This window comes from Anas platyrhynchos, chromosome 27 (genome assembly GCF_047663525.1).
Source record: "Anas platyrhynchos isolate ZD024472 breed Pekin duck chromosome 27, IASCAAS_PekinDuck_T2T, whole genome shotgun sequence".
NCBI classification, from domain to species: Eukaryota; Metazoa; Chordata; class Aves; order Anseriformes; family Anatidae; genus Anas; species Anas platyrhynchos.
This window is the reverse complement of record NC_092613.1, coordinates 3433171-3453501: the sequence shown is the minus strand read 5'-3', so window position 1 is coordinate 3453501 and position 20331 is coordinate 3433171. Positions and strand designations below refer to the sequence as shown.

Sequence of the window (20331 nt, the reverse complement as noted above, 5' to 3'; positions counted from 1 at the left end):
GCAAGAGCTGCCCCCCCCCCGTGCCTCCCCCCCCCCCCCAAGAGAGATCAGGTCACACACGGTCCTTTTTGGCTTTATTTCTAATAACCCAAATATTGCAAATATACAGAAAAATGCCAGTACAAAGTTATTACACATCCAGGTTTATTTACAGGGCTCTACACAGGCCTCGCCCCCCCCCCGTCCCCCCAACCCCTCCCTGCGGCCAGGGGCTGGGGGGGTGGGGGGGGCTATGGCTTCTCGGGGGGAGCACACGCTGCCCCCGTCGCGGCGCTGCTGAAGCACATGCAAGCGGCGTGGCTGCGCCCCCCCACCCTGCACCCCGGCCGGGGGGGGGCACGGAGAGCCCCAGGACCCCCGGGGGGGCATTTCCAGTGTAAGGAGACTGTGACAGTGCTGGGACCAAAACCTGGCGGGGTAAAAGCTGGGGGGGGGGAGCAAGGACCGAGCCCCCCCTCGGCCCCTTGTTAAAAGAGCTTCAAGCCTGAATTCATTATTGCTGCGTTTCCCTCGGCCAAGGGCAGCCTGGGGGGGGGCCAGGCTGGGATGTGTCCCCCCCCCCGGCAGTGGGGGCAGCCCGGGGGTATTGCTTTGGAGAAGGGGGGGCAGCCCGGGGGTATTGCTTTGGAGAAGGGGGGGCAGCCCCTGGCCCCCAGCTCCCTGCCCGTGCCCTCCTGCACTGCTGCACGGTGCAGCCTGAGGGGCCCGACAGCGGCTGGGGGGGGCTGCTCGGGGGGGGCACACCCCCAGGGGGTGCTGGCTGTAAGGGGGGCTGGGAGGGGGCTGGGGGGGCTGCAGGTGGAGGACCCCCAGGTCGGGGGCCTTGAAGAAGCTAATGGAAAAAGAGAGGGAAAAGGGAAAAAAAAAAAAGAACCAAAAAAGCGCCAAGAAACCAAAACCACAAAAGCAAAACAAAAATAAAACAAAACAAAACAAAACCAAAAAAAGACTCCCCACCAGCCAGAAAGAAACCTTAAAGCAGCATTAACTCAACCCCCCCGTGTGTCCCCCAGCAGCGAAGCCCCCCAGGCCCTGCCCGCCGGGGGGGGGCAGCTCGGCACCATCCCCGTCCCCGCCGCTACTCCAGCAGGTCCTGGGGGAGAAGGGCAGCGTCAGCCACGGACACCCCAATGGGAGGGGGGTCTTTGGGGGGAGGGGGGGGGCACTCACCTCATCCGAGTCGTCATGGTACCCTCCCTTGCGGGGGGGCGAGCTGGGGTCCGTCCCCTCCGTCCCCTCTGCACCACTGGCCTCGGCGTGCTGCCGCAGCACGGAGTAGCGATGGACCAGGAACCTGGGGGGGGGCACAGCACGGGGGGGCTGGGGGCAGCGCGTGGCCCCCCCCAGGGATGGGAACACCCCCCTCAGGCATCGGGGTGGGGGGCAGCAGCAGCAAGAAGTGCCCCAGAGCACGAAGGGGACCTCCCCATCACCCCCCGTAGGTGGGGACCCTGTCCCCGAGGGTGCCCCGCGGGCCGGGGGGGGGCTCACCTGCCCCCACAGACGTATTTCTTGATGAGCAGCACCCCGGTGACTGCGGTGATGAGCAGCACGGCCACCACGGCCAGGACAATGGGCACGGAGCTGGGGGACGCCGCCTGCGGGGGGCAAGGACGGGGCTGGGTGGGGGGCACCAGGCCGGTGGCACCCATGGGTGGGGGCAGCCACGTCCGTGTCACCCACCAGCTGGCTGGGGCTCAGCAGGGTGCTGGTGCACTTCTTCTTCATGTCCGTCTCCTCCCGGCTGGGGCTCTCCCCCCCTGCGCACTTGTCCCCAGGGATCTTGCGGTACCTGGGGGGGGCGACGCAGGATGAGCCCCGGGGACCCCCCCTGCGCCTCGCGGCTGCTCTGGGGTCAGGGTTGGGGAAGGGGCCGGGGCTGGGGCCGTACCCGCTGGTCCGCAGCAGCTCGCGGCGGCCGTAGAGGCAGAACTCCAGGTCGTGGCCCTTCAGCTCCGGCTGCTCCACGCACACGGACTGGTTCTCGGGGCGGTAATACCCGAAATCGCTGCGGGCAGGGGGGAGCACAGCTCAGCGTCCCCCCGGCACTGCTGGCACCAGGCGGGCGGCACCGGGGCGCAGAGGGGCAGGGAGGGGGCGCGACGCGGGGCCGGGGGCTACCAGAGGAAATCCTGCAGGGTGCAGGGGCAGACGGACGGCTGCGTGGTGACAGCGTAGTCGCGGCCGTTCTGGCACACCGAGGACTTGCGCAGGCGCCGGTACTGCTCCTTGTAGCCCAGTATGCAGCCGTCACTGGGGTCGCTGGGATCGCTGGAGTGCGCCAGCCAGATGGTGTAGTCCTTGTCCTCGCCTGCCAGGAATAGGGCTCAGCACCCGTGGGTGGCACCGCTGCCACCACCCCAGGGCCCGCGGGTGTCCCCGTCCCCCCGGCACTCACAGCTCCGGCTGAGCAGCTGGCTGAAGTCGATGGTGTAGGAGACCCACTTGCGGGACAAGAAGTTCCCCCGAAAGCCCCAGATGCTGACGTTCATGGAGCGGGCGCCGGGCTCGGATGCCAGCCCGGTGAAGAAAATGGGGTCCTTGGAGAAGGTGTACTTGTACCAGCACTGCCCCTCGTCCGTGGAGAACCTGGCACGCAGGGGACGCTTGGGGACCGGAGCCACCGCGGGGTGACCCACAGCCACCGCCACCTCACACCACCGGGACCCACAGCAGTGCCCAAACGTGGGCCACCGCCCGCCCTGGCGGTGCTCCCCCAGCCCCCCGCGCCCCCGCAGCACTCACTCGATGACGTTGACGGGCTGGCTGGTGTGCTCGATGGCCACGATGAGGCCGCCCGAGTCAAGGATGGCGTAGTGGTGGGGGCCCTCCAGCATCCGCGCCCACGTGTAGCCCCCGTCGTCCGAGATGTAGACGTCGGGGCTCATCACGGAGATGGCCCCCCCCACGCTCCCTGCCAGACAGGGGCAGCGTGAGCGGGGTGTGGGGACCCTCAGCTGCCCACCCCCGTCCCCACCGGGTACCGTGGGCGATGATGATGCCGACGGCGTTGGGCTCGGACAGCGGCACCATGGGCACGTTCAGCTTCTGGGAGATGCTGTAGGACGCGTGGATGTGGAGGCTGCACTGCAAGCGCAAGCACCGAGCCCGTCCAGGAGCTGCCAGGACGGCTCCTTCGCCTCGGGCAGCACCGGGACCCCTCCCACCTGCTGGGGGATGCCCAGCACCCCCCCATGGTGCAACCCCACCCCCTGGGCAGGGGCTGCAGGATCGGTCCCTGCCCTCCCGCATCCTCATGCCCCCAAGCCCCCCAGCACCGCGCGTGGCCACCAGCCCTGCCCAGGGCAGAGCCCCCGCTCACAGCAGGGGTTTATGGCCGAAGCCCACCCACAGGGGACGGACACGGAGCCCGGGCACCGTGTGGGCACCAGCCCCTAGCTGGGGACAAGGGACAGAGCCACCTCCTCCTTGTTCCTCGCCGTGGAGTCGCAGGTGGTGTTTTTCGGCTTCCTCAGCGGCACCCACTCCCCGCCACGGTCAAAAGTGATCACGGACTGGATGGAGTTGTCTGGTGGGAGCAGAGGGAGATGGCAGGGCTGGGGGGACACCGAGCACGTCCCCACAGAGCCACCGCCAGCCCCCACGTCCCCCGCGCCTCCACCCCAGGGGGGTGTCACTGCCACATCCTCACCTTCGGAGAGGACGCTGGTGATGTAGATGCCCCGCAGCGAGGTGACGTTGGTGAAGTCGGTCTCCCCGCCAGTGGTGGTGTAGAGGTGCCGCTCCAGGGATTTGGAGTACACCACGCCCCGGTCGTCGGAGGTGTAGATGGTGCCGTAACCCGTGTCTGGGGAGGGAACAGGGCAGAGGTAACGGGGGCTCCGCGGGCACTGACCCAGCTCCATGCAGGAAGAGGAACCAAGGGCAAGGAGTAACTCCCGTGCCCCAGAGCGTGGCCACGCTCCCCGCACACCGCAAAGAGGAACAAGGTTTCTTGCACCCGCTGCCTGCTAATTAGCAACGTCTTAATGAGAAATTCCTTCCTCAAAGGCACAGCCCTGCCCAGGCCGGCCAGCAGAGCTGGAGAGCCCCACACTTCGGAGCGGAGCCGGCTTTTAGTTCACGTTGCTGCTGCTGGGATGTCCCCAGCCATCCGCAGGTGGTCCCAGCTCTGTCCCCGTCCCTGTCCCCGCTCACCGCCCGGCTCATCCACGTGCATGAAGACCAGGTCGTCGTTGGCGGCCAGGATGGAGTAGAACTGCTCGTGGCCCACCGAGGGCAGCTGCGCCATGCTCCAGGTCTCGCCCTGGTCCAGCGAGACGTGAATGCGCCTCGTGGTGCCCTGTGGAGCCAAAGCACCCTCAGCCCTGCTCCCCTCGCGTGGCAGCAGGGACAAAGGGGGCGTGGAGGAGCTGCTGGTGCCCACGGGCCACTGGTGCCCCAGGATGGGGGGGGGGTGGGACAGCCACCTTCTCTGTCATGACGGAGGCGAAAAGGAAGCGGCCGCCCAGCCCGAAGGAGTAGATCTTGGTGCCGATGACCTTGAAGGTTTTGCCGAAGTCGGAGGTTTTCTTCAGCTCCAGTAACCCAAGATCAGCTTCTTAAGAAGAAGGGACAGGGGGTTAATGCTGCTGGGGCCCAGCAGCCCCCCAGGGGCTCCGTCACCCGTCCCCGCAGCTGCCCCCGCGTCCCCGCAGCGCCCCAGCTGGGAGCGGGCAGTACTCACTGCAGGAGTTGTTCAGGTAGGTGGTGAAGAAGATGGTGTTGTCCGCGCCCCTGGGAAGAGACGGGGATGAGAGCGCTGGCGGGACGCAGCGCACGGGGGTGTCACAGCGCACGGGGGTGCCGCTGCGTTTCCCGGCGCTGAGGGGTGCCGAGCGGCCGCTCACCACTTGGCCAGGCAGACGGCTTTGTGGATCTGCTCCCACTTCTCCCCGAAGTCCTTGGAGACCCAGAGGCCGTTCTGCAAGAGACGCCCGAAGCTCAGCACCAGCCCCGGCACCCGGCACCAGCCCCGTGTGGACTCCGGTCCTTACGTCGGTGCTGAGGGCCAGCAGGCAGTCGGAGTTGTGCGGGTGGTAGGAGATCTGCACCAGCGGGTGGAAGGGCAGCTCCGTCTGCACGAAGTTCTTGGCGAAGTCGGACGAGCGGAAGATGCGGCCGCCATGGCTGCCGCCGGACACGTCGCCCGTCAGGATGACCTGGGGGGCACAAGGGAGGCTCAGCCCCAGGCCTGGGGACGCTCACCAGGAACGCCACTGAGAGCCTCCGCGGCCAGGGCACGGGGCTGCCGGGGGGCCCGCCTTGCCGCCCCCTCCGCTCACCTTCCCCGAATTGTCGGGTCCGATGGCCATGCCGAACTCGGTGCGGATGAAGGTGTTGTTGATGAGGTGGGTGATGTCCTTGAAGGTCTTCCCATAGTCCTCGCTGCAACGGGGAGCGCGGCCGCGCCGTGAGCACCGCCAGGAGCCCTCGGGTAGGGGGGTCACCGTGCCGCCGCGTGCGGCAACCCCAAAATATCTGGGGAGGGGTTTGGGGGGGGGCTCACCTGCGGTAGAGCTTGGACTGGCCAAAGCTCATGATCACCAAGGGCACCTGGAACGTGGTCAGGACGAGGATGACCTGGCAGGGAGCAGCGGGCAGGGCTCAGCACTCACACCCCCGGCAGCCCCCCACCCGGGACACGGGGCCTGGCACCAGGTCCCACAGCCCCCCGTGGTGGGGGGCTGCCCACGGGTGCCAGCACCCCCAGACCCCTTGGGCGGCCCCCGGGGCTCTCGGCCCATCTTACCCCCGTGCTGTCGCCCACCCAGGACAGGGACACGGAGCCGCTGAGGTCGTCGAAGACGCACTGCGGGGGGAGAAGGGAGAAGTGACCCTAAGTCGGCGCAGGGACCGAGGCCGCAGCACAGGGCTGGGGACAGGGACCCGCGGCTGCCTCGGTGCCACTGGGCTGCCCCCAGCCCCGGCACTGGGTCGGGCTGGGGACGCGGGGAGCGGGCAGCGGGGCTGTGCCAGCGGCGCGGGGAAGCCCTGCCCAGGAAGGGGAGGAAATGAGGCCAGCGCCGCCGTTGTCCCCATTGCCCAAGCCGCACCCGCGCCAGCCTGTGCCACCCTGTGCCCTCCCCGAGAGGCGGGGGGGGGGGAAAAGGGGGAAGAAACGGAGCCGGGGCACGGGGCAGCGCCCGGCCGGGGGACGCGGGTGGCCGAGCCGGGACCCCCGCCCCTGCCCCTGCCCCTGCCCCTGCCCGTGGCCGTTTGGGGGCGGTTTGGCCGCGGTGGGGACAGCGGGGACACCGGCACCGCCTGCGCACCACGTCCCAGCGCACAGCCGGGTGCCAATTAGCGGCAATTAGCGGCAATCAGCGACCGGCCCGGCCGGCGGAACGGGCGCACCCTGCGGCGGGCGGTGGCGGGGACCTGGGGGTGACCGGGGTCGGGGGCACCGCCGGGCCCTGCGGCGTGGGGACGGGGGGCTCGGTCCGTCCGTGTGTCCGTGTGTCCCCACGGGCAGCACAGCGCCGCCGCCCCGCCCCCGCCGCCCCCGGCCCGTCCGTCCCGGCCTGGCCCCGTCCCCGTCCCGGTCCCGGTCCCGGTCCCGTCCCGGTGCCGCCCCCCCCCGCTCACCGGGTGCGTGTTGTTGCCCAGCGCGGCCGGGACGCCCCTGAGGCCTCCGCAGGCCTCGCCTCCCGCCGCCGCCGCCGCCGCCTGCCCGGCACCGGGGCCCGGCCGCAGCCCCGCGGCCGCCGCCGCCGCCGCCAGCGCCAGCGCCAGCCCCAGCGCCGCCCCGCGCGGGCCCATGGCGACTCCGGCCGCCGCCGCCGCCCCGCGCCCGCAGCCGCCAAGCCCCGCCCCCGAGCCCGCCCCGCCCGGCCCCATTGGTCGGCGCCGCGCCTCGCCCCGCCCCCGCGCCGCGCCCCCCTGAGGTGATTGGTCAGCGCGGATGTCGCTCTCCGCCGAGGCCCGCCCCCCTCGCCGGACGGCGCTCCGGCGCCTCGCGATTCGCCGCCCGCCGCGTCAGTCAGAGCCCGCCTCCTCCCGCCACTGGCCAACGGCCGTAGCACGATGGGGGCGAGCCCGCCCCCTTCTGCGTTGACCCCGGGCTCTAATCCACCTAGCGACAGCGCTCTGATTGGTGGAGCCCGGGGGGGCGGCGGAGCGATTTTCTGATTGGCCGAGGCGGCAGGTGGGGGGGGCGGCGGGTTTGGGGCAGAACCGCGGGGTTTGGGGCAAAAGGGGCGGGGGTGGGGCACGGTGCTGGTTTGGGGGCACAACGCCGGGCTTTGGGCCATACCTCTAGGCTTTGGGCCACAAATGCAGGTTTTGGGGCATAACCCCGTGGTTTGGGGCATAAACCCGAGTTTTGGGGCCGAACCCCAACTTTTGGGGCATAACCCTGGGTTTTGGGACATTGCCCCGGGTGCTGGGGCAAAGCCCGAGGATTTGAGACAGAGCCCCAGGTCTGGGACGTAACTCCCGAGTTAGGAGCACAAGGGCTGGGATTGGAGCAAAACCCCAGGTTTTGGGAAATAACCTGAGATTTTGGGAAATAAACCCCAGGGTTGGGAAATAACGCCAGGTTCTGAGGCAGAACCCCGAGTTTTGGGACCTAACCCCACATTTTGGGGCACGGCCCCAGGTTGTGGGCCCAGCTCCCCGCTCTCAGGCCCAGGAGCTGCCCGGCCTCGTGCTCCCTTTGCCCTTTGTCAGTGCAGAGCTGGAGCCCGTATTCCTGCCGCCTCAGCCTTCTGTGGTTTTTGTTTTTATTTTTTTCCCCCCTGAAAAGCGGCTTTTCCAGAAGTGGCCGGGTGAAAGCTGTGAGGAAACCCCCGGGGGTGCGTGGCTGGGATGTGGCTGCTGCCCCTCGCCCGTCCCAGCAGGGCCCAGCGCCCGGATGGCCACGGAGCAGCCTCTGTGGTGCGCCACCGCCGCCAGCAGCCGCGTGACAAGGGCAGGGCAGGAGGGAGCACAGCAGGAAGAATCAGCTTTTTGTGTTTTCCAGGACACAAACAAGCCTGGGAGGAGCGCCGCGGGGTCCAGCGCGGCAGCGGGGCTGAGCTCACACGAGGGGCTGCGGGGTGTTTGTTTCTTCCACCCCCACGGGCCGGTACCAGCCCCGGTTTTGCTCCCGGGGCAGTTTTATGAGCACATCACATAGGACAGTAGCTGGACGAGGGACGTTCCCCTGCCACTGCCCAGGCTCGTTTTGGGGACCAGGGCAGCAGCTTGGGGGCTCAGTGGGCAGAGCCAGAGCCAGGCACGGCTGCAGGAAGCGCCCTGCGGGACGAAGTCCACAGCTCCCCACATCTGTTCCGCCGCCTGCAGGGCCGGGCCGATCCCACTGATCCCGCTGGCTGCTGTGCCACAAGGAGGGGGCTCAGCTCTGAGCACTGGCATTATCCCAGCACTGCTCTTCCAGAGCTTCCCTTCCTGCGTCTGTTTGGCAGGAGCAAAAGAGGGGAAAAATGAGCAGGACCGGCCTGTTCCCCTCCGCAATGGGCCGAGGCTGGCTGCTGGGCCATGGGCAGCAGCAGGTGGCTGCGTGTGGCTTTGTGGGGCAGCAGGGACACGCAGAGTCCCCGCTACTGAGCTGAGCAGAAAGCCAGTGCTTTCAGCCCAACGCAGCGCTGGAAGCGGCCCCGTGCCAGGGCACTCCCCCCGGCAGCAGCTGTTTCTCCCGCAGCAGACAACGCCGTTTTGTTTGGGATGAGGCCGTGACCTCGTGGAGCAGGGCAGAGCGAGCGGCCCCACAGGACCGGGCTGCCCTCCCGGGGTACCAGGCACAGGGCAGAGCCCGAGGCTGCGCAGTCCTGCGCTGAGCCCCGCTTACTGCCACGCCTGTACCAGCCTCCGGTTCTGAGATGTTGTTTCGAGGATAAGGACAGAGATAGCTGCAGGAGATAACCAGAAACAAGAGCAATACGCCCCGTTAAGTGGGTGAGCAGTCTGCCAGTCTGCCAGCCTGCTCTCCAAACGAAGTGGTGTCTGCCCCATTTAACAGGCAGGGGTTGTCCCATTAACCCAGATCCATCCCACCCCGGCTCTGTTACTGTTATGGGCATTTCCAGCCTCCCACCAGGAGGAAACACAAACGCCCTCCGTTGTGGATTTCCTCCCTGGGTCAGAGCCCAGCTCCGCATCCTCCACGAGAGGGAGACCTGTGACCGGCGCAGGGCGAGCACCGCATGCTGCAGGGACAGGGACAGCGCAACCCCTGCCCGGCACCGGCTGCAGCGTGTCCTCATCCTCACCCACCCCCCCCGTGGCCGTTCTGAGCACCCCCCTGTTAAAAGGAACCCAGGGTAGAGTAACAAAATGATTTATTATCATTTCCTCTTATTGTAGAGATCAGTTATGTACAGAAACTGTAAAAAAAAACCTCAAGAGCCTTCTGAGGAGAGCAATTACAGATGCTGCTGGAAATAAAATCACAGGTACTGGAAGGAACTGAGAGTCGGTTCTTTGATCGGGGGAATGAGCCTTTGAGGGAGTCTCTCTCTCCCTTTCAAATATCCTTGATGACCTCTTCAAGCTCCTCTTTCGTGTACATGTGGAACTTCATCCCAGGCTCCACAGTGGCAAGCTGAAAGAGAAGGAGCAAGGGGTTAAGTGTGCCTGCATATGTGAAGTGACAGCATGGGGCAGGGAACAGAGAGAAGCCCCAGCAGACAGAACAGCTGTTCCTTCTCGGCGGCCTGATCTGCCAGCCCAGCAAGATCATTCCACCCCGTAACATGCTCTTTGATTCCCTAAAATAGCCGCCTGCTGCAGAAATAGCTTTTAATTGACTCAGTCTCCTCATAGTAGCAGCAGCAGGGAACATCTATTGGGAACACTCAGGCCCTGCTTCTGCTTGCTGTGGAAAAAGACCCCGTTAACACGAGCTCTGCATCAAACACTGCTTGCAAGAGGGGTTCCTTGCGCTGCACCTCAGCCCACCCCTGCAGCCTCTTCTCCTCCAGCAACCGAAGGTACAAATCCTGGCCCATTATTGGCTTTAAGGGGACAGAGGCAGCAAAATACTCTTAAGGGGAATGCAGATTTGCTCTGCAGAACTGAGGCAAACTGCCTGTTGATCACTAAACACCACCAGTAAGCAAGCTGGTCACCAGGATGCACCTTGTAACTGCCTGGTGCCCTACCAAGAGGGCCAAACACTGCCAGGACAACGTCTTACAAGGCACAGCCCAAGGGACGGAGCAGGGGACAACACAGTGCCCTGCCACCGTGCCAGGAACAGCGTGAGGCAGCGTCCAGGGCAGACAGCTGAGACATTTCACAGGGCAAGCACCAGAACAAGAGATACTTGAAGAATTGTGAGACTGCCAGAGGAATGCAAGTGGGACTTTTGTTTGCACCTAGCTCACGGCGCAGAAGCCCAAGGCGCAGGCAGCTGCTGCAGGCGGGCGAGCCAAGAAGCTGCAGGAGCTCCGGGGATGCTCCAGAGCTCGCTCGCAGATGCCCCCGGCTGTTGCAGGAAGCACGGCCAAACGCACAACAGACAGTAGTAGAGTCAGATCATGCTCCCCTTTTATTGCCCGAATAGCCTAACTTTTATAGTGAACTTAACAGGGGCGGACAGTGTTTCACACAAGATTATTGGTCAAAAGCACTCAGACAAACAACTACAAGAAAACAACCCCACCTGCAAGAAAACAACCCAACAACCCCTTGTGATTAGCAGTCACGTAGACCCTGTCCTTGAGGCCAGCTGCTGGTAACAATATTTTTCTGAATTCCTCAATTGGGCGATATGGGAACACTGTCATGGGAACTTCTTAGAGTTGCCCTGGTAGCTTGGTTTGCTCAGCTCCAGCAAGCCATGGGATTTTTGCTGTTTCAAAAAATCCCTCAACACCCAGCACCGCACCCACATCTGCGCTGCTGAGGGATCTGCATGCGTGGCTGCAGTGAGCATGGCTCAGGGGGTCCTGGCGTGTCCCACAGCCCCTCCTGGATCGCGAGGTCACCCTACGAACAGCGCAGGTAGAGGGAGGGCAGGCGCCTGCCTTCACCAAGGAGGAACAGCCTGCATGCTCCGGGTGAGACCCCTGCGCAGCCCAGGTTTCAGCAGGCGTTCTCAGACACATCGGGTGCTCCTACAAGCACCTCGAGCCACTGCTGCGTGTGCTGACACCGGCCCTGATGGACCCAACAGCCTTGAACACGCGTGTTTGCACCCTGCTACCCACACCAGGACTCACAGACACTGCTCAGCTTCTCCATGTCTGCTCGAGCCTGTACCTCACTGCCCGCACACCAAAACTTTACTTAACTATTGCGTTACAGGCTTCACAGGGGAGTAATTAATTTAAAAAGCATAACATTGTTTAAGGTTCCTGAACGTGGCTGCCAATGGATTTAACTGTTCCATGACCACACTCCCCCTCCCCTTCCCTTTGCTGCTAGGTGGAAAAAAAAAAAAAGAAAAAAAAAACACACAAGAAAGAGAAGTGACTTGAGTAAATGAAGTGAAGCACCACATACTTCTGCAAAAGCTAGAAAGCAAAGCAGTAACTTCAGGTGAAAGATTTTCAACCAGAAGGGTGACTTGAGTCAATAGTGACCTTTTAATCCTCAGCACATTCCTCTCGTACTTAACCCCGATATGATTCCTCAATACGTTCAGCACTTTGCCAAGCACAGTTAAGCCCTGTCAAACGGGGACATGACATAAGGATACTGTACATGCTAAATTCCTTTGCACTGTACTGCGGATCTTGCAGAAGAGCCCTGAATCTGATCAGGAGAGAACTGATCTGCCCATGATGGGAGCGCAGCTGGGGAAGCAGATTTCGGGTGGCTGGCATCGTTTCTGGAGAGAGCATCAAAGTTTCCAGCATGCTGCTCCCTGCCTGCGGGCCCCTTCCCTTCAAAGGAAGCCAGTTATGATGTCAGAGGGGTCCCCAGCAGGAATATTTGGTAAAAACAATGGGGTGCACACTGTCAGGGTCTTTGGGAAATGGGTTCCCAGTGCTCAGAGGAAAGGAAGGGGAGAACAGCAGGAGAAGAGCAGCTTGAGTCAGAACGACATAATCTGAAAAGGTCTAGTGTCTCATAACCTGCCAGAAATAGAAGCAAACTCTATATGCCAGCCTTGCTCATCATCTGTCCATTATCACTAACAAACTGGAAGGTTTAGTTTGTTTGGTTTACCTTTACTACCTAAGGAGAACCGTCACAGCCCAACAATCAAGGTTTGAGGGGACAGGTACAACTGCTCCCATGGTGATCTCCGAGAGCTGCACGCCTGGGTCAGGCTGAGCTCTGCGAGCCTCGCAGGCAAGAGCTGGAGGTTAGCGAAGCAAACTCATTGCTGGAGGCTTCACCTCTTTGGTCCTTCTGTCCGACAGATTTTTGGCACCCATCCAGGACTGAATATAGCAAGTCCAGAAGCTGTATAATTTTCATTCCTTCTAATATTACAAGTACCAGGGAAAAAAAGAATGGCTAAACCCAGGGGAAGAAAAAGCAATCCTGCTGGCACGACAGGTTCACGCGGGCTGCCTGCCTGCATACGGTCGGGGGGGCTCCACTCCCACCCAGCCCCAGCCCAGGGAGAATTGCTTGCACCAGCACCCCGCTCAAGCCAGGCAAATGCACCTGACTGCACACATCCAGAAACCAAAGAAAGCTCCAAAAGCTTTCCAGTGCACTCTACAACGTACTACAACGAGCAGTTTCAAATCACAAGACCATCCGCAGCCAGCCAGCCACTGGCTTGGGGAGTCCTGAGCTACTCTGCCTGCCAAGCCCTTGCTCTACAAGCGCAGGCAGCCCTCCTCTCCAGCAGCCAAGCAGACAGCTTTCTTACCCGGGTGTTTAAAACACAGCACGCTACTGACACGCCTGCTGTGCAGCCGGTGGGATTTGCACCAAGGAAGCCCGGGCTACGTGCAGCACAGACTAATTTACGTCGCAAGCCACAAGTGCGTGCTGGTAACAGTCATAGTTACCTCAATGTTGGTTGCATTCAGTTTCTCCTCCATAACTTGTTTCAGGATGACAAGGGAAGATTTGATTGCTTCTTTCAGCGTCATTGACTGTAAAACAAATCACTCATTAGTTGCATTGTTGATGCTCAAGCAAGCACTCGTACTGTCGCTACCCCTTTGACTGCAGAAGTGCGCTGCTCTCTCCCTGCTCTTTTTCTCAAATCCTTTAAGCTGTCACTGGCAGCAAACTTAAAAGCTTATCAAATTATCTACAGTATCAACAAGAGATCAAAGCGCGCAGTTCAGGCAGGACAGCGGCAATTGCGATGATGGCGACTTTCTGTTTCTGTATAACTTTTTATAAAGCTTAAGAACTGTTAATCTGGGCACACAAACCTTGCTGTCGGGACCAGGGCACGAGGGCCCGCTTCCCTTCACCAGTTACTGTCTGTCAAGCAGCTCCCCCCCAAGCTCCACTGGAAGCTCTGAAAAGCTGGACTCTTGGCAGAAGTCTTCATGCTTTAGCATCGTAAATCCCTGCGTGAGGGGAACTAGAGCCTGACGGCTGTGCGGTGTTCAGAGGGATGATAGCTGTGCTTGCAATAACCCTGCGCTTGGGAGATGGTGAACAAGCTACGGAGCCCAGAACTCTGGCAATTCTGCTACTTAATAAATTAGATTATTGAGTCTTCGGCTGGAAGTCTTCAAGGCAATCAACTGCATCAATTACACTTTTCATTACAGTATTTGATTTCCTCTGACACAGAGCAGGCAGCCCCCCGTCACGGAGGGAAGGAATGTTTTACTGCTTATCCAACAGGACAAGGACTTGCAGTACAAAGCCATCAACTTCAGTGGCTCAACAGATCTGCAAGCCTAGCGAAACAACTCTTGCTTTACTTCCCTATGCTTTGGGCTGCATCCATACCGAGCCCTGCTGCTGACTGGCCATGCTCATGCAGCAGCTCTTTTATTTATAGAGAACTTCCCGACATGGACTCAATTATCACCCGCTGGAGGCAGAAACCGGCATCTCGGGCTCTGGGCTCGCGTTCCACGAAGCTGCCTCAGCAGCCACAGCCTGGAGAGAAGCTGCTGGTTGTAGCACTCCTCACCGCAGAGATCCTTCCCCAGCAGCTCCCCGGCTGACATCCAATCACCAGATCAGCTGCCAAGGACCGAGCCCAACCCTGCCAGGCTCACGCACCTCCTCCAGAGCACTCGAGTCTCGCGAATCACTCATCAGTAAGGAAACGAGTGGATCCTTGTGAGTCACGAGCTACTTCTAACTTGTGCGACGTCAACCCAGCCCGGCCTTTTACCTTATGGTAAACCTCCTGCAGAGAGCTCTGCGCGCCTTCCGAGGCGGACCCGATTGCTCTGGCGTCGCACTGAACAAACGTCCCCGAGGGGTCCATGTGAAACCTGCCGGGAACACAGGTGACAGTGAACAGAGGTGCACCCTGCTCCGCGCTGCAGCATCACGAGGGCTTCTCCTCTGCCAGGCCCACAGCCTCCCCGCAGAGTGCTCAGCACTGCACAAAGCTGGGGAGGAACAAGGCCCCTGCAGGAGCAGCAGCTTGTCTGCCAGCATGTGGCTGAGCTCACAGCAGCCGCTTGCTGTGCCTGGCCTCAGGGGCTGCTGCACCAACGCAGCTGCAGGTTGCTCCTCCAGGCACCCAGAGGAGGCTTGAGGAGTGTCCAGGGGTCTCCTGCAGCCCCCCAGGGGGCTGGTAAGCTCGGAGGGAGCTGTGCGCTCCTGACACTGCCCTCCATGCTCATAGCAGAGTATTTTTTGCCCTTTTCCCTTTTAAGAAAATCAGCAACTTTTCACTACTGCTCTCGGGAGGGAGACTTTTTTGGGCTGGCTCTGCAGAGCCAATCCCACCTCCAGCAGAGGCTGTGTTTCAAGCACACGAGTTCAGGTTACAAGCACTCCACCTCCCCAAGGAATGTTACAGCAGGCTGCAGATATTATGTTACCGGTGGCTCTGCTAGTCCTTTAGGGAAAGGTAAGAATAAACTCAGGACAAGGAGAGCTTTAACACCTCCCTCCTGCACGGGAAGCCACATACAGAAAAGCAAAGATTCGCTGTAGACACAGCACACTCTTCAACCCTGAAGGAGCAGGCTGTGCTCACACTGCTGTAAGCCTTGTTTTGAAAGGCAGGCTTAAAAGCATTAACAAACACGTCAGGTACACAATGGGATAAACCCCAAGGGTTTAGCTTATAGAAAACCACAGAATCAAGTCATTAAAGAGCCCTGGAAAGATTCAGTTTGAGGTTTTCCTCTCTTCCCAAAGCTGGCCTGGATCACAGAGCTGAACTTACAGCTGGGGTCCCTTCTCATCAACTCCTCCAAAGAGCAGCGCGACACCAAACGGGCGAGACTGCAACAGAAAGCAGCCAACAGGTTAGGCAAGGCTGATGGCAAAGTCAGAGGAGAGGCAAGAGCAGGCTCCTGGAGCACCCCAGCCCTGCCACTACACACCATCGCGCCGGGGTCTGCGTCCTCCTCTCCAAACTGCAGCGCCAGGTTGGAGACGGCCTGCGTCACGCTCTCCACTGTCATGGTTTCATTGTAGGTGAACCAGTGATTCTGCAGAAAACATAAGGATTAGAATTATTGCCTTGTTCCCCTAAAATGACCATCCTGGATCACTCGCAGTGGTCCAGAGCAACGCCCCGTGCAGCCACAAAGACAGCTTCGCCCAGCTGCTCCTGGCAGGTGGTGGCACGCGGGGCACTGCACGTTGAGCCCCGAGATGGGAGCACCAAAAGGAGCCGTTAGTGCAGGACACGCTGAGAAGCTCAGAATGAATCCCACAGAAAAGCTGCGGCCATCTGGGCCTTGGGATCCCAAGGAGGAAGATGCAAGGCCAGGGCACTCTGCCCCCATGCTTCCAGGGCGGGTTTCTGAATGGGTGGGGTGATCCAACTCTGCCGACACAGGAGCAGTGCTGGCACACAGGAAAGCCCCCCCGGGATAAGTTTTTAAATACAGAGCAGTGCTTTGTACCAGGACCTGAGTACCTGAAGTACATAGGAATTTTAAGGGTCCAAAATTACAACTGAGCCAATCTTCTGACAAAGTGAAGCCTGACACACACGTCACCACACACTCAGTGGCAGGCGCTGTCAGCGTTAAGAGGCTACATGGGCACTGGACAACACGCCCTAAGATCCCCACCAAACATTCAACACCAGAAAGGAAAATACGCAGCGTGGGAGACTCCGCCTGGTTGTTCTGCAAGAGCCCCATGTGGGAAGCCAGGCTCCCCACAGGCCTCCCACCCCACATCGGTTCCTTTGCTGCAACAACCTTCCCACGGCAGACGCCCCGGAGACCAACGCTGGTGTTTTGAGCAGAGAAACATCAAGTCTTACCTGCGTCTCCACTCTTGCTTTATCAATTAAAGTCTTTGCATCAGCTATTAAGCCACTCATGGCACACCCTGCAAGCAGAGGGAAACCAGGCGTCACCTCAGCACCGATCTGCAAGGCGCTCTGCCCCAGACTTCCCACAGCACGCAGGTCCCTGTGTGGGGGCGTCCCAAGACGCAGCAGCTCGCCAGGGAGCAAGGAGCAGGGGATGGACGCGCAGCCGAGGGGCAGGCACGTGGCTGGCTGCTCCCAGGCATGCCTCCCACCCACCCCAGGTCTGGATCAGCTCGAGGGGACACATTCGAGGCCTTCCCAGAGAAGCCAACAGCCCACGGGAAGGGGAACGCGTTGGGCCCTGCTGTGGGGAGGGCTGGCTCGCTCCGCGCTGGGGGTTTTGGAGCAGCCCTTTGGGGAGCCCGCAGCATGGAGCTGCTCCCTGCTCTGAGGAGGGCACATCGCAGGCACACAGGAGGAGGAAATCAGACTCTGCAAGGGCTCCTAGGCTGCCACAGCCCAGATCATCGGCAACACGGGTATTTTGGAGGTCTCCCGCTCCTCAAGTGACATATTTGGTAATGAGAACTTGGTGGGCCCCGTCAGGGTGCAGAAGGCTGCTGCGAGCAGAGGTCCGGGCATTGGTGCTCCAAGGGAACCTGGCCCAGAGTCAAGCCTTTACATTGCAGTAATTCCCTGCCCTCCCGGAGCTAATTTTGGGATGAGCCTTCACGAGGGAGGTCATGGAAGGCGGGGGGCAGGGGTGCCTCAGCTGCCTCTTCCTGCTCCCGTAGCTATGTCCTGCTGGCCTGCAGCCTGGAAAACCAGTGACCAGGCCCTGCTGCTCGCCGTGAGGGGTGAGAGTTCCCACTTGGCTCGGCAGAGCTGCCTGCAGGAAAGGCCAGGCCTGAAATGCAGCTTCTGAAACTCGCAGGGGACAGCTTTACTACGTACACGCCCACAAAACTTGAGGGACATGCCCAGGGGCAGCAGACGCGTGTTTCTCCTTTCTCCTTACCTATGTGGGAATCTATTTCTACGATCTTCTCGATGCTGCTGGGCTCCATGAGCGGGGAGGTGATCCTCTTCTCCACAGCCAGGCAAACGCCCTCCGAGGTCTGGATCCCGATGGCCGTGGAGCCAAGCTGCAAACAAGCACAGTTACAGCGCCGCGCCCAACGCAGGGTAACCACGATAGAGCATCAACACCACGGTGCAATGCTAATCCCACTTTCTGCTATTTATAGGGACATTGTTTTGGGGCCAGACACATCATGGAGACAGAAAACCAGTGTGCAAAACTGTCTAGCCCTGCACACCAAACTGGAAGTGCTACAGCTCAAACTGGGGAGCTGGAAGGGCAAAGCCCGTGCTACTTCCTGCTGATCAGCTCCTCAGGACCAGCAGCACTGGGGCAAATAATTCCATCTCTTCCCTGAGCAACGTCAATTTTTACAGCTTAAAGCCTTATGATCAGAAAAGGCCGTGTGAACCTGGCTCTGCAAGGCAGACAGAAAATGCTGACATGAGACATGGAGCTCACAGAACGGCCTTTAGTTCTGACGGTACCTGGCTGCTGGCTCAGGCGCTGTTCTTTCAGTTAGCTCCTTTTCTTCTCAACGCCTTTTGTCTGTGAAATTTACCGTGAATGAGAGTGAACCGCACATACACCACGCTCCAGGTAGAGGTCAGCCACCTGCAGGTGTTTCCCCCGCTGTGCAGGTGGTGCAAACACCCAGCGCAGCCACAAACCGGCCGGCACGAGCGCCTCGGGGCTCAGTCACACCGGAGCTCTGGGCCTTACCGGTGTGACTATGCCGATGTCGTGCAGAGGAGCTTGCTCAGGAATGCTCAGATCAGAGCACCAGGGGGAATTTGAGCAGTGAGCGTGTCCAGATCTGTAACCATGGCTCTGCCAGGGGCAGGCAGGAGTCTCCCCGCCGCAGTGCTCGTGGGTTTAGGCATCACCCAACAGCTCCTGTCCTCTAAGCGCGCGCCTGCCACAGCTGGGCACCAACCCCAAGTGAAAAAAGGACACCTGCTGTTATTCCAGGAGTATTTTTGTCCATGAAGCCACTGCATGTGAACAACAACTCATCCCACATCCCCAGAGCGCAGGCACCGCACATAACACGTCACAGGAGCCACCCAAGCTGAAACAATTGTGTTTGCAGCTTATCAGCTCATCTGGGAACCAGCAAACTCTAAAAGCTTCCAGACGCTTTCTACTCTGCCAGAAGTATTTGCAGTTACAAAACGTGGCGTGACGACTGGCGGGCACTCCAGAGCTCTGACCTCTTGGCGCCTTGATAAACACGAATTACTTTTTGCCTCCTCGTTTAAAGAATGCTTTACCGAACTAAAGCAGCAGAGGGAAGACAAAGCTAGCAGACCCCACCACACACTCCCCCTCCCCCCAGTTCACACAGAGGGCTGCTGACAGCTTCTCAGCTTCATCACCCCACCAGTTCTCCCTGAGTTTAATCGTGCTCCCAACCTCCACACCAATCCTCAGGAACAAGGACATCCATCTGACCCGAGGAGGCCATGTGGTTCTGCAGCCATGCGTTAGTTTGCCCACAAGCACGCTGCCTCTTGCCTTTGCTGAGAAGTTCACACTCCACCTGAGCAAACCACGAACCGCTCTGAGCCCCCACAGCAGCAAGCTACGAACATGAAAGGCAGCCCACCCAGAGAAGGCCTGACACTTTGTTGCTGCTGTTTAAAAGTGATTCCACAATCCTAAAGCACACGGAGCAGAACGCAAAGCTTCACTGGCTGAGGATGGCAAAGAGAAAGCAGAGCGCTCCTCTGCTGTGTGAGGAGCGTTTAGGAACATCACAGGTGCCAGCTTGCACAGTTAGAGTCACAGCATGTGAGCACTCGGCACCTCTCGCTTCAGCGCTAGCTTTTAGCGGTTTGATTTGGGGATTAGCAACTTGGGACTGAGTTTGCTTGGTGAGTAAATCACTGCCTAGGAGGCAGAGGGAAGCACGGCCCAGCCCCTCCGGGCTGCCGATGCTTCAAGGAGCGCAAAACAGCAGCTCCTGAGGAGCTGCAGGAGGCACAGCTGGATGGAAGGGACTGAACCCTGGCACAACTCCTGCTCTCCAGACTGCACATAAAAGGCCAGGAAAGAGCTGCCAGCAGCCACAGGCAACAACAGCACCTATTGGGAAAGCAGCAGCGTCCTCCTGGTCCTGCTCAGTGTTGCGTCGCCCTGGGAAGCCGGCCAAACCCTGCTTCTCTGCAGAGCAAAACCAAAGCAAAGAACCCGCCCGGCTTCCTTCTGGGCAGAGCCACTTCGGAAGGGCCCTGAACAGCGCAGGGGGGCAGCCAGGAGAGCAGACGGTACCTTGATGGCCTCGATGGCATACTCCACTTGGAAGAGCCTCCCTTCCGGAGAAAAAGTGTTCACCCCCCTGCAAGGAAAACATCAGAGATGGTGTAAAAAGCAGAACACGGGACCTGCCCCGGGGCCGGGGGCTCTGCCTCACAGCACACCCTGGGCACCCCCACGCCCCTGCCCCCCGCTCTGACCGAGCGCTGCTCCCCGGGCCTGCGCCGGGCAGAACGCGGGGGAGCGGCCTCGGGTCGTGCCAGGGGAGGCTCCGGTGCGGGGCGAGCGCCCGGTGCTGCTCGGACGGGGCGGGAGGCGCCGGGGCGGGCGGCGCCGTCCTCGGGGGTGCTCGGGGCTGGGCCCGGTGCTCAGGGACGGGGCTGTGGGGGCGGGGGGTGGCCGCTCCCCGGGGGCTCCCCCGGCCCCGCCGCCCCCAGGGCCCTGCCAGGAGCCCCCGGGCCCGGCGGCGCCCCGCGGGCAGGGCCGGCCGCAGGCCGCTGACTCAGCCGCAGGCCGCGGGGCCGGGCGGGGCGCGGCGGGGCCGGGCGGGCACTCACCGGTCGTACTCGGAGCGCGTCAGGAACATGGCGGCGGGGGGAGGGGGGGAGGCGGCGGCGGGGCGGGGGCGCGGAGCCGGGGCCGGAGCGCGGCGGAGGCGGGAGCCGCAGTGCCCGAGCCGGTTCTGCCGTCACTTCCGGCCAAGCTGCTCCGCGGC

The 20331-nt window shown here is 61.3% G+C and overlaps 2 protein-coding genes across 3 annotated transcripts; both read right to left on the bottom strand.

Annotated features, from left to right (window-relative positions):
* Positions 1-57: 57 nt before the first annotated feature.
* On the bottom strand, positions 58-6781 carry SORT1 (sortilin 1). Of its 2 annotated transcripts, none has more exons than XM_027443570.3 (20): positions 6589-6781; positions 5753-5812; positions 5510-5583; positions 5286-5388; positions 4998-5162; positions 4851-4924; positions 4688-4737; positions 4431-4561; positions 4159-4303; positions 3653-3808; positions 3423-3529; positions 2985-3087; positions 2746-2914; positions 2399-2589; positions 2122-2311; positions 1892-2008; positions 1684-1792; positions 1492-1598; positions 1171-1294; positions 58-1093 (listed from the first exon to the last, which is right to left on the bottom strand). In XM_027443570.3, the coding sequence occupies exons 1-20, from the start codon at positions 6760-6762 to the stop codon at positions 1079-1081; spliced, it is 2364 nt and encodes a 787-aa protein (XP_027299371.3). In that variant the 5' UTR covers positions 6763-6781; the 3' UTR covers positions 58-1078. The 2 variants fall into 2 exon arrangements, with proteins under 2 accessions (XP_027299371.3, XP_038024115.2); XM_038168187.2 differs by having other exon boundaries at positions 4431-4558.
* Positions 6782-9264: 2483 nt separating this feature from the next.
* On the bottom strand, positions 9265-20326 carry PSMA5 (proteasome 20S subunit alpha 5). Its single transcript, XM_038168410.2, has 9 exons — positions 20174-20326; positions 19632-19698; positions 17295-17421; positions 16286-16353; positions 15390-15497; positions 15230-15288; positions 14219-14321; positions 12918-13004; positions 9265-9544 (listed from the first exon to the last, which is right to left on the bottom strand). Exons 1-9 carry the CDS (start codon positions 20200-20202, stop codon positions 9467-9469), a joined length of 726 nt encoding a protein of 241 aa, XP_038024338.1. The 5' UTR covers positions 20203-20326; the 3' UTR covers positions 9265-9466.
* Between the last annotated feature and the right edge of the window lie 5 nt (positions 20327-20331).